Raw genomic sequence first — 12,902 nt, forward strand, 5'->3', positions numbered from 1 at the left:
CCGGAAGGGGGTTGTGTGGGTTAACATACAGATAGAGTGATGCGGCTGGAATGCTGTGTCACTGACAAACTGGCCTGAGAACCACCAAAAGGGGTCACCAGAACTAAAGACCGCAGACACACCCAGCCAGAAGGGGGCACTCGTGAGATGTGGGTGCCAACCCTTTTACACTGACATATATAACAGAAAGGTCTTTGCTGTAGGATTTCTTTTGGATGCACTCTCTATTTATTCAGGTAAGCCTCAGTTTTACCAGGTTCCATGTGCTCTTAGGCTTCCATCTCTGACCATGGCTATTTTCTTCCAAATCTTCCTGATCAGATTCTATCCTCAGGTCCTTCAGAGATCTCTGTCTCCTTGATGCTACATAAGAAAATGCTGTGTTTTTGTAGAAATAAAGCATGGCATAAAGGGGAAGCCCCCTCTCCCCAATGATTTCCTATAGTAGCCCTAGAGTCCTAACTTAGTTCCTTCCTTTTCTTCAAGGTGAGGTAAGAGAGGTCCTGATAAAATGTTATATTTTTGCCCCTGGACAGTGAAATGGGTCCACTCTGTTTCTGACAATCTTCAGTGGAGGTAGAGTTTTGTGAGCTCTATCGATTAGTATAAGAGAATTCTCATCCTTTCTTCTCTCTCTATATAGGGTTTCTACAGATTATTTTAGATTCTCCATCTTTGTTCTCTGGGACTCTTTTGATCCTTAATTTGTTTTCTTGTTCTTTTTTCTCTTTAAATCATCAATATTTAGTTCTAGGTACTGTTTCCAATTTTCAACGGTTTCAAAACTTTTCTCTGTTACAAAAATGATATCTGACCAGATTCTATTTCAGTTTCCTGGTCAGACAGTTCTTGCATGTCTCTTTTCAAGGCCTTGTGTACATTTAAAAAGGTTTGTCAGTATAGACATACTCCTAGAATTATACACCCTTAATAGAGGTGCAGCTCATGGCACCAAAACAGTTCTTTTTCAAGTATAGCTTATACCAGTTCCTTGAGTGAAATATGTTATTCCAGCAAAAGGGCTTTTTTCCTGGCATAACTGTATCTACACTAGGGCTTTTGCTGGCATAGTAATGTCAGTCAGGGTGTGATTCCTCCCCCCCCCCCCCCACACACACACTCCTAACCTATGCCAGTAAAACTTTCTAGTATAGACCAACCCTAAGTCCTTGAAGGAAGTCTCCAGTTCAGATTTTAGAGATCTATTTATTTCATTTCTGCTTTAAATCACTTTAGTAGAGAGTGTATTTTTTTCCATCTCCATATTATTTTGCCTGTGAGGCAGCACTTTCTCCCTAAAATCAGAGACTCCCCTTTAAGCAATGCTTTGTTGATTGTTCTTTTTGGCAGCCTATAAACAAGGCTTTTCTGTTTGCTGACAGCAGAGATCAGATTTAGTTAAGTTTAAGGGTCACCTTTTGCTAGTGACTAGAAAAAACATCTCTGCTGACTGTGAGAGTGAAGCTCTTCTAGAGTTTAGAGAGACAGCCTGAGGTGAAATGTCACCAGATCCCATGAAAGAAACAGACAAAGACAGATTGACTGACTGATCAACCACTGGGGAGGCTCATTCCCCGGGTCTCTCTTCTGGCTGCTACTCGCTTCTCCCAAAGATCCCTTTTTATTTTTAAAAGTCTTAACCTAGGGAACAAGCTGAGAATTATGAAATGAGAAACGTTATAAATATGGCAAAACTAGTTCACACAAAGGGTAATAAAACATGTGGAACAAGTTACCATAGACAGCAATTAAAACAGTGTATAAATTAGCTGACTGAAGAGATCTCTAAATCTATATCAAGAGGAAGGGGAACTGAGGCATATTAAGAAAACCAGAGTTATGATAAACCCAAAATCAGCATGCTTATACATTCAGATAATTTCTACAGAAAAAGACTATTTTTTTCTTTCTACATTTTGTCATATGATGAAACTTTCCCACCAAAGGGATCTCAGGCTCAGCGGATCTGGGTATAGTGGTACATTCAACTATGACTGACAGCCTTGCCCTTAACTTCTCCCTGAGACCATTAACACTGTTCTTTACAATTATAAATTCCTCAGCTTGCAGCTTAACTGTTTCACTTGTCCTCCTCATGACACAGAGCTTGTGTAAACAAATGGAATCATTTTGTAGTGCCTAAGTCTTAACTCATCCTATTTGAATTTCTAACAACAGAGCAGTTCTCTTGCAGGTACTTGTTTTCTTACGGGTGCTCTGGTTTAGGTTAATCCTTAAGTAGGAACCTTGTATGTTCCTTTGGTGTTTTTTTATGCTGAAAAGCCCCTAGAGAGTGTAAGCAGGCTGACAGGTCTATGACAAGATTTAACCCATACTTACTTAATGCAATTTAATGACGCACATGAAATGTTACTTAAAAAGTAAATAAAATTTGGACCATTGTCATACAGTTATGATGCTTATTGCTGATAGTTATTTTATTTATTAAGCAGTGACAGTAAACTCAGTATGCACAGCAATAACATGGGCAACAATTCAGCAAAGCATTTAAGGACATGGTTAGGTCAACCTCTATTCTTCACGTCATTTAAGCACATGGCTATGCTTGCTTAAGTGCTCTTTTGAATAAGGACGCACATTAAATGCGTAAGTAAGTGCTTTGCTGAATCAGGTCCTATGTACCCACATTTTCATTATCTGACTTAAAAAAAAAAAAAAAAGATTGCAGGCAATAATTCATGACAAGTTTGCTTGGATCTAGAAAACAATTTACAACATTTTTTTTAAATGCCCAAAGCATGTAGACATTTTGCTAGATTTATTAGGACCCTGATTCAGCAAAGCCCTTAAGCATATGCTTAAGTCCCATTGATTTTTAACTCGATTTAGGCACTTGCTTACGGCCTTTGCTGAAATGGCACCTAAATCTGGCACAATGAGATATAAATTCCCATCATGGTTATATCCCCTTCTGGCCAACTTTCTACTGCTGGACCAGAGAGTACACCAGTCTAAACCAGGAGAAATCTGGAAAGGATTTCATCATCATAGTTTACTTGTTTGAAACTAATCTTCCTATGAATCACTATAACTGTACACTTGTCAGTGGCTCTTACTGAAAATTCTACTTTTAAGGCAAAATTTTGGTCCAGATAAACAACAGCTGTGCAGTGCCTTAGAATACAACACATCTACTACAGTCCCTAGATCTGTTCACTTGGAGGTTGGGCATTCTTAAGTTCAGAGCCCTTGATTCGGAGGCTCACTTCCTCCCTTTTTCCAACAGAGTCTGAGGTGGTTGAACTTCAGGGCATTTTGCCAGGCCCATCTATTCACTCAGGCTTTTTCTAAGAGGGTGGGATTTGACAGGGAGGGTAACTGTGAGAGGAAGCTTTTATTATCCTTAACCAAAATGTATTCAACTTATGTATACATGAGATGTATCTTTATACATTTTTTTTTAAAAAGCAACAAAAACAGCTGGGTGAAATATTCCTTCAAACTTTGCTTATGAATTGGCAAAAATATTTACTAAATTAGGAACATTTTATGATAGTAAAATCTTTAGGAAAGTTTGTGTGAAATTTTTGCATTACCTCTTTGAAGTTTAAACATGGTTGATGGTGACTGGTCACAACTTACATGACGCTGACTTTGGTTCCCTGATTGCCTGAGTTTCACCCGTTTGTCAAGTGGGGCAGCAGAAGCCATTTTGGCTAATTCTGCATTGTAGTTTGAGTGTTCTCTATGAGCTAATCATAGAAAACTGCTGGAGGTTATGCAGCAGGCAGGGAACGGGCTTCTATTTCTTCTTCCCATGAGAGCAGTCCAGCTCCACTCCAAACAGTTTCACACAGTCATCTATACTCTGCTCTGTTTGAGGTTTCTCCCATCATGCAATTTATATGCAGTTTTTCTGTGTTCAGGCTGGTTTGCAGCTTGCTTTTAGATGTAACTTTGCATTCTGAGGTTTTCAATTGTAAAAAAAAATATTCTTTGTCATATTGTTTGCTCTTAATGTGTACAGTTTTGAAATATTCTTCTGTTTTTAGTAGAAAGAGGGAGTATTGCTGGAAACAATAAAATCTTTCAAAACAGTAATATTTTTGGTGACTATAACAGTCAACAGTGACTATAACACTAAATAATGCTTATGGTACACTATGGAGAACATATTCACTTTGCTACTGCACTGTAATATCCTTAACCATCAATCACCACTGTCATGGCCCTAAGTCAGCACTCCATCCTATTCAGCAAAGCACTATGCACATGCTTAACTTTAAGGCATGTACTGAAGTCTCACTGACTTATTTGGGAGTTAAGCATATGCTTAAGTGCTTCACTGATATGGGACCTATATCCTTACTCACTCCTCTTGCTCCAGACTGCCTATATTTACATTTAAATTCAGATGATTCTTCAAATGGCTGCCATCTTGAAAACCTGCTCCATCCCAACAGACAGTGAAAGGATGAGAAGAGAAATTTGCAATGAGAGGACCACTGACAGAAGCAGAAGAGGGCCCAATACTGGTGACACTGTATGTAGATCTACTTCAAATCCCCTAGGTATCTCAGCTGCTTGCATTGCCAGCTGCAAGATACTGGCTTCTAACTACAAGAGCTTCTGGCTGTCTAAGAGACAGTTATGCTGAGTGACAGCAGTCTGATGGCTCATAAAAGAACCATCTGGCAGCTGGTTACCATCTTACAGCTGCCAACTCCTTGGAACCTCAAAACTGGCTCAGCCTGTTTGTGTGTGGAAGGGGTTGGGCAGGGAGGAGGGAAGAGGGCTGTAAGTTTGAATTTTTGTACAAGCATCATTTAAAATTTCTCCTCCATCCTACATACTGTTAATTTGTTGTAACTGTGGAAAAGCTAATAAAAATGCATGAGTTTTGCATTTCCTCTTTCAAAAACTGGTACAGTCTAGTGTAGCCAACTCATCTCATTTTATTGCAACTGTAGAGATTTTGAGGTGTTTTTTTATGTGTCTGATGAAAACATGATAAAAAGCTGTCCACCCATGAATTTTCTCTTATTCAATATGGTGATTATCTCCTATTACTGTCAATGGGGCTGAAGCCAGCAAGATGGCTGCCAGGTCCCTACAGTCTTGTTGCATGTGAAAGTGAGGCTGCCCTTAATAAAGTGAGCTACTACCTCCCACTGTTTTCACTGAGACTGAAGGCAAGTCACAGGCAAAATGACTGCCACAGGAGGCTAGACAGGACACAGGGAATTGTGAGGAGCAGAAGAGACACTGAAAGGTGGATGGGGAGGAAGGGCAGTGGGGAGGCAGATTCAGGGGAATAGGATAAAGTGGGATGTGGGGAGGAACGAAAAGACAGTTACCTTTTCTGTAACTGGTGTTCTTCGAGATGTGTTGCTCATGTCTATTCCACAATCGGTGTGCGTGCTCGCCACGTGCATTGGTGCCGGAAGTATTTTCCCTAGCAGTACCTGTAGGAGAGCGCCTCAGTGACCCCTGGAGTGGTGCCTCCATGGCATGGTATAAGGGGCGTTGCACGCTCCCCCACCCTCAGTTCCTTCTTATCATACAACTCCAACACAGGGGAAGGAGGGAGGGATGCGGAATAGACATGAGCAACACATCTCGAAGCACAACAGTTATGGAAAAAGTAACTGTCTTTTCTTCTTCGAGTGATTGTTCATGTGTATTCCACAATAGGTAATTCCAAGCTATATCTGTTGGAGGTGGGTAGGTGTTAACAGACTCTCGCAACAGAGTACCCTGCTGAACCAGGCGGCATCCCTGATTTGGGAGACGACCGCACAGTGCAAGGTCAACGTGTGAACTGAAGACCACGTGGCAGCCTTGCAAATGTCCTGAATGGGGACATGGGCTAAAAAGGCAGCCGACGAGGCCTGCGCCCTAGTCAAGTGCGCCTTCACAATTGGTGGCGAAGGGATTCCTGCCAGGTCATAACAGGTACGGATGCACGAAGTGATCCGGTTGGAGAGCCGCTGAGTGGAGATCGGCCGACCTTTCATGCGCTCGGCCAAGGTGATGAACAGTTGCGAGGACTTTCTGAACGTCTTAGTCCGCTCCAGGTAGAAAGACAGAGCCCATCTCACATCCAGCGTGGAGATGGTGCTCCTCACTGGATGCATGGGGCTTGGGGCAGAGGACCGGCAGAAAAGTGTCCTGACCCATGTGATAGACGGAGACCACCTTCGGGAGGAACAAAGGGTGTGGGCGGAGCTGGACCTTATCCTTAAGAAACACCGTGTATGGGGGCTCGGAGGTGAGTTACGTCCCACCGACTCCTTCCTCGGAGGTCTGGAGAGGGAGGACGATGGTCCTTCTGAGGCTCCGGCCACTGAGCGAGCCCCCACTAGGGGCTGTGTTGGCGGCCACGGTCCCCATTGGTAACATTGGGCCAGCCAAAGGGCCCGGTGCCACTGCACCTGCTATGGCACCAGCAGAGCCAGTTGTTCGGCCGGGCTGGAGGACTGGTACCATTGGTAGCAGTTGCTCCGCAATTGGCTCTGACGGGCGGACCCACGACAGTGAGATGCTGGCAATCGATGCCCAGGGCTCCGGAGAGGGTGCCGTGGTGGGGTCCTGGAGCGGGACGCTGAACGGGAATGACATCGACGTCCGTGCCATGACTGGCTGTGATAAACCCCTCTGAGACGATGTAACTTCTGCCTCAGTCCCATCGGTGTTCGCTCCTCGAGGTGGAGCGGTGCTGAGAGTCTCGGTTGGACTGAACCCAACCAGACAGTCTGGGGGGCATCAAGGGCGATGCACATGGACTTTACCCTGACCGGTCGCTGGGCGGAGAACGGTGCCGGGAATGTTCCCTCGACCAAGATCGGTACCGAGCCGGGGGCGACTGCAGAGATCACAGTGGCAGCTTGCCTCTGGAGCGCGGGGCCGACATCGGTGGTGCTCCTGGTACCGGCATGGACATAGCATCCTGGGCTGCCTGCAGGGCCTCTGGCGTGGAGGGCATCCGGACTTCCGGGGAGGCCTGCTCCGAATGGGCTGGACTACTCCGCTCGACTTGAGTCAGAGGCCTAGAGGCCAGTGGGCATTGAGGACTGCCCGACATTGGTCTAGTCTCTGTCCTGGGTTTATTCTGGGCCATGGCAAAGAAGGCCTCTTTCTAGCCTTCTTGGCATGCCCCGTGGACGGGGAGCGGTGCCGACTAGTCGATGGCACCAAAGGGTTGCCACCCACCGACACCGTGGTGCCTGGTGCCAACTTGGAGCGGTGCGCTGGAGCTGAGGTCATCGCCGACTCCATCAGAATAGCCTGGAGCCTAATGTCCCTTCTCTCTTGGTCCAAGGCTTAAACGACTTGCAAATCTTGCAGCAATCGCTGAGATGGGTTTCCCCCAAACAGCGCAGACAGTTCGTGTGCGGATCACTCAGTGGCATAGATTGCCTACAAGTGTCGCACGACTTAAAAAAAAATGAAACTAACTAAACAACTAACTAACTATAGGTACCATACACTGAACGAACAAGCAGTTTTGGAGACGAGCTACAGCAAAGCTGGAACAGAGCAGTTCCGAAGCACCTTCACTGGCGACAAGAAGGAACTGAGGGTTGGGGGAGCGCGCAGCACTCCTTATACCGCGCCATGGAGGCACCACTCTAGGGGTCGCTGAGGCGCTCCCCTCCGGGTACTGCTAGGGGAAAAACTTCTGGCACTGGTGCACGAGGCAAGCATGCACACCTATTGTGGAATACATATGAGCAATCACTTGAAGAAGAAGAAAGGGTTGTGGCGGCGGTGGGGGGGGGAGGGTCCGGAGCAGGGAGAAGTAGAGCCAGCATGGGTGGGGTGCGAGGCCCAGTCTCGGGAGCCAAAAAGTTTGGGTGGGAAGTCCTGCTTCTGGCAGAAGGCTAAACCAAGCCCACATTGTTTTTACTGTGACATTATCACTTATATGAATAAGTTTTTGCATTGAAACTCTGTCAATTTTGGAATATTACAAGTACTTACAACACTTCTTTTTAAAAAATATTTAATTGAAGAGACATTACATAATACTGTGCGCCTCGAGGAGGCTGGTTACTGGTCAACTGCCCATTAGCCAACATTGATGAGTTATTTCATACTTACCTGTGAATGTCATCTGTTCTTTTATTGCAGTACTACATAAACATAAGCAGAAGCATATTTCTCTTCTGCTGTTGCATACAATGTACAATGTTCATTTTTGTCTAAGACCCCCTCCTGACATACTCATCCACATGCTGTTCAGCTAAATTCAGAAAGCAGGAATTAATGTAAAGTTCTTTAATTTAAATAAATAAATAAATAAATATATCTCTAACTCATCAACCCTAAAAAAATTATAAATTCTATATGTGAGTGTGAGTCATGATACATTAAGTAGGTCAGTGGTTCTCAAGCTATTTACCATCCCATCTTTCTTTTATCAAAGAAAATAAACTAGAAGGGGAGAGAATCAAAACAATAATAAGAAATGAATGGCTGTTCCTCTATCTTAGGGTCAAGGAAAGGGTAAGTGGAGTCTCCATGTCAGCAGCCAGAGAGAGCTGTCCATATTTGTGTGCATTAAAGGCTGATTTTTCAACCAGAAATTAACACAGACTTTGGCAGAAAAGTAGAGGAGAGTTGAGACAAAAGATGCACTAAAAACATGACCTGATTTAAAAAACAAAACAAAAAACCCTCATGATTTTGGGGGTCAATCTCATGATTTTTGATCTCTTGAGGTTGGCAGTACTGCAGAGCCCTGTTCCACTTCCAGAGGCAGAATCAGAATATATATTTTCCAAGATGTGTCCATCCCCCCAATCTGTTGTGTGCATACATATGAATATAACATATTATAAATGTAAAGAGCAACACACAATCAAACATACATCTCCCTGTTTTCTTTCCATAAGCCAAAGACATCAAAGATGGCTGCCATGCAGTTTTTGCACAAAAATTCTGAGCTAGAATTGGTTTTCTCAAACTGATCTGTGGGGGAAAAAACTGTCCCTCAAATTTTTGCCAAACGTCCAACCCTAATAATAACTATTAAGAGTATCTTTTCTTCCAAGTAAAAGCAATAAAGGAAAAACAAACAAACACCAGAGTGCCATCCAATGTATTTCCTAGCAGAGTATGTAAAGAAAGTACAGAATCATCTTCTGAGTATTAGAGAAACATCTGTTAGTGGGAAATGCTGAAACTAACTGCAGGAAGTATAAAATGACTGAAGCCTGGTTCAAAACCGTCAGATTTAGCTTTCCACTATTGAAGATGACACAGGTAGCTACAGTTCTAGGTCCTGCCGTCTTTTCTTAACATGTCCAATAAAGAAACTATAAGTAATACGACACCTTAAAGGAACAAACTCAATTAGCCAAAAAAGTTATGAAAGCCATTTAGGGTTTCATATCCCTGTTGTTGCCTTGCATTTGGACAGTACAGGCGCTGGTCAAATGGCAGTAGCACATCGCTTGAGAACTTTGCACCTTGCCTGTATCTCCGCAGTTGTTTTGAAACCACTTGAATCATGTTGGTTCTAATAATTTTTCTCTCTCTCTTTTAACATATAAAATATCAGTCAGCATTCAAGTCTGCTCATTCCCATGCTACAAACTTTTGGCAGCACACTCAGCTTAATGACAGCTCTGGTTCTGTTCCAGTGGATTATTTTTAAAAAACGTGATGAAAAAACCAGCTGTGTTTAAGTAGTTAAATCCAATCAGACACTTTGAGATTTTGACTGCTTACTCCCTTAACAGTCCTATGCCAGGCCAAAAACCAAAACCCCAACACACACACACACACACACACACACACACTGTGCAGTTATTACTTATGTTTCATGATGTGTCAAAAACATTACTGCACGTACAGATTTATTACACTGTTGTACTGTGTTTCCACAGCCAAACCTCTTCAAGATATCATTCTAACTTATCTGAGCATTAGTCCACATGTCCAATTTAAAACAACCATCTCACACTGTAACAATGACTGAAATGTTTTTTCTTATTAATAATTGTCTACAATTTACTGTAAAAAGGAAAAAGCAGCAAGGTGACTAAATAAATCGTCAGGTATCTTTCTTCCATACACTAAACTAGTGCTACATATATTTTTGGAGCTCCTAACAATTCTGCTGGAGAAAGGACATCAAATGATGCCTAGAAATGTGATACACATTCTCATTTCACACTCCATCAGCTTTTACAACAGGAGCTCCATGACATGTAAGAGAACACTTGGTAAACTGCCATATTTGCCAAGGTATAAAATACAGGATAAAGTTACTTTTAAAAAAAGAAAAAAAAGTTTTATGTTCTCTGCATGACTAAATCAGCTGTCTAGCTTCGACCAAATATGTTAGAAATATACAATACTTCTCTCCACTGGTGGAATCTGAACCTCTGGAAAGATGTACATTGAGGTATTTTAATACAGGCTTAAAATTAATGTATTCTATATTACAAATATTTTGGTAAAGAAAAATATACAACTCTTTCCTAAAGTTTACTAGGTTAGAGATATACTAGATTATATAAATCACTGGTGTTGAATCTTTTCCCTGCTAATAATTTCTTTCCTCATGTTACATCCTGAAACAAGAAACAAGTTTATTATTGTCTTTACGGGCAAAAAAATAAAGCTATGGGCATTAGCAAAAACATCTTTTAAATTCAGATTTCAAACTGTCAGAAGATTAAAACTTCATACATACATAAAAAGGGAACTATAAATGAAAACAGAAACAGAGCCTGGAATCATTATTCTTGAACAGCTGCTGTTTTACTGGTGTAGTAAAGCAGAAAATGTCTTTTACTCACCTCTGTTATACCGGAAACCTCTCCTTTTGCTAGCGGTCTGGTGATGGATGGAGTGAACACATTGGCATCTGACACTGGCCGCCCCTTCATAAAATGTTTCCCTGCTTCATAAATGTCCACTTCTACCATTTTACCCATGAATTCAGGATCCTTTGGCACGAGAACCTTTAAAAGAAATTGTTCAGATGGTACAGACATTTCCTATGTTGAATGTCTTAGGACTCAAGTCACCACAGATTTCATTCAGAAAGCAGAATTTTGGTGAAAGGTCAGTGTGAAACCTGAAAAACTCAAATCTCATTCACCTGCATGCTCTACTTCCCCCTAAAAAACATCTCTGTTGGGTAATATCTCCCATTTGTACTCCCAAAGAGCTATTCAGCATTAGGTCTGCTCTTTTTAACTATGCTTAACTGCCTGAGTAATACCTTTGGCAGACAAAAGAGGTGGGTGTGAGCTGCAAAATTTAGGTCAGGAATCAAATCCAAACACCTCCGAAGGTTACTTGCCCAAGATAACTCTACTAGATGTCTCTAACGCTTTCTGTTTTCATCTCTTTAATTACATGATAACCTACTGGTTCTTCAGCTGTAAGATCTTCATGGCATAAACAATGTCCATATGTGTTTATACAGAGCCTCACCCGTATCTTGATTGTGGCCTCTTGGGGTACGCCTACACTTCAACATAAGCCCAGGGTTTGCACTCAGGCTCAGGCTTACCCCCCCGCCTTCCATCTTCACACAAATTGCACTAACTCAGGGCTCAGACCCAGGTTCCCAGGACCCCATGGAGGTGGAGGGTCTGAGCTTCAGTCAAGCCAGGACCCAGCAGTCAAGCCCTCTTGCTTTGCAGTGTAGGCGTAGCCCCACTGGACTCGTGCTCTGCAAGTCTGCCAAAAGAATTCCACAATCCCATGGGTCAACTTTCTTTGTCCTCTGGACAGTCAAGTTTGGTGGACAATCAAGTTTTCCCACAAAGGGCTAGAGCAGCCACATTTTGGGAGGGTGCTAGAAAGTTTCAGATATGGGTGATTGGATTCGGGCCTACATAATCCAGTGTAGACTCTGGAGCCCCAGGCTCCTGAGTTCAGCAGCTCTTAACCTGGGTTACAAATGTGTGTAGACACTCAAGCCCTAGGTTAAGAAACTCAGGGCCTGCAAGTTTGAGTTCTACTAACCTTGGGCTTACACTGCAGTGTAGACATCCCATGATTCTTTTCTTAAGAGTCTTTAGTGAGGGACCTTGTCAAAGGCTTTCTGAAAGTCCAAATACACTATATCCATTGGATCACCCTTGTCCACATGTTTGTTGACCCCTCAAAGAATATTAACAGATTGGTGAGGCATGATTTCAAAAGCCATCATGATGACTCTTCCCCAACATATTGTGTTTATCTAGGAGTATGATAATTCTGCTTTTTACTATAGTTTCAACCAATTTGCCTGGTACTGAAGTTAGACTTATGGGCCTATAATTACCAGGATTGCCTCTGTAGCCTTTTTTATTTAAAAAAAATTGCCATCAATTAGTTATTCACCAGTCATCTGGTACAGAGGCGGATTTAAGTGATAAGTTACATACCACAATTCGTAATTCTGCAATTTCAGATTTGAGTTCCTTCAGAACTCTTGGGTGAATACCATCTAGTCTGGTGACTTATTACTGTTTAATCTATCAATTTGTTCCAAAACTTCCTCTATTGACACCTGAATCTGGGTCATTTCCTCAGAAATGTCACATAATAAGACTGGCTCAGGTGTGAGAATTTCCCTCACATCATCTGCAGTGAAAACTGAATCAAAGAATTCATTTAGCTTCTCTACAATGGCCTGGTCTTTCTTGAGTACTTCTATAGCACCTCAATCATCCAGTGACCCCACTAATTGTTTGGCAGGCTTCCTGCTTCTTATGTATTTAAAAATGATGTGTGTACATAGTGTGTATTGAGAATTATGGATATATACTGGACTTATGACTAAAGTGTATTTAAACCAGGCATATCAAGGGGAGTTAGTAAACAGGTGTGCCCTAGATCTAGGTATACAAAGCTATTAAGCCAGGAGTCGGCAACCTTTCAGAAGTGGTGTGCCGAGTCTTCATTTATTCGCTCTAATCTAATTTAATCTA

General features: G+C 42.5%; 1 protein-coding gene across 2 annotated transcripts in view; it reads right to left on the reverse strand.

Annotated features, from left to right (window-relative positions):
- Positions 1–12,902, reverse strand: part of CDKAL1 (CDK5 regulatory subunit associated protein 1 like 1) — a 774,423-nt gene that overhangs the window by 172,332 nt on the left and 589,189 nt on the right. For both annotated transcript variants that reach the window (XM_054018031.1, XM_054018029.1), the window contains exon 15: positions 10,773–10,937. In XM_054018031.1, the coding sequence (XP_053874006.1) occupies positions 10,773–10,937 (165 nt within the window). The remainder of the gene's footprint in view (positions 1–10,772; positions 10,938–12,902) is intronic.

Source organism: Malaclemys terrapin, chromosome 2 (assembly GCF_027887155.1).
Source record: "Malaclemys terrapin pileata isolate rMalTer1 chromosome 2, rMalTer1.hap1, whole genome shotgun sequence".
NCBI classification, from domain to species: Eukaryota; Metazoa; Chordata; order Testudines; family Emydidae; genus Malaclemys; species Malaclemys terrapin.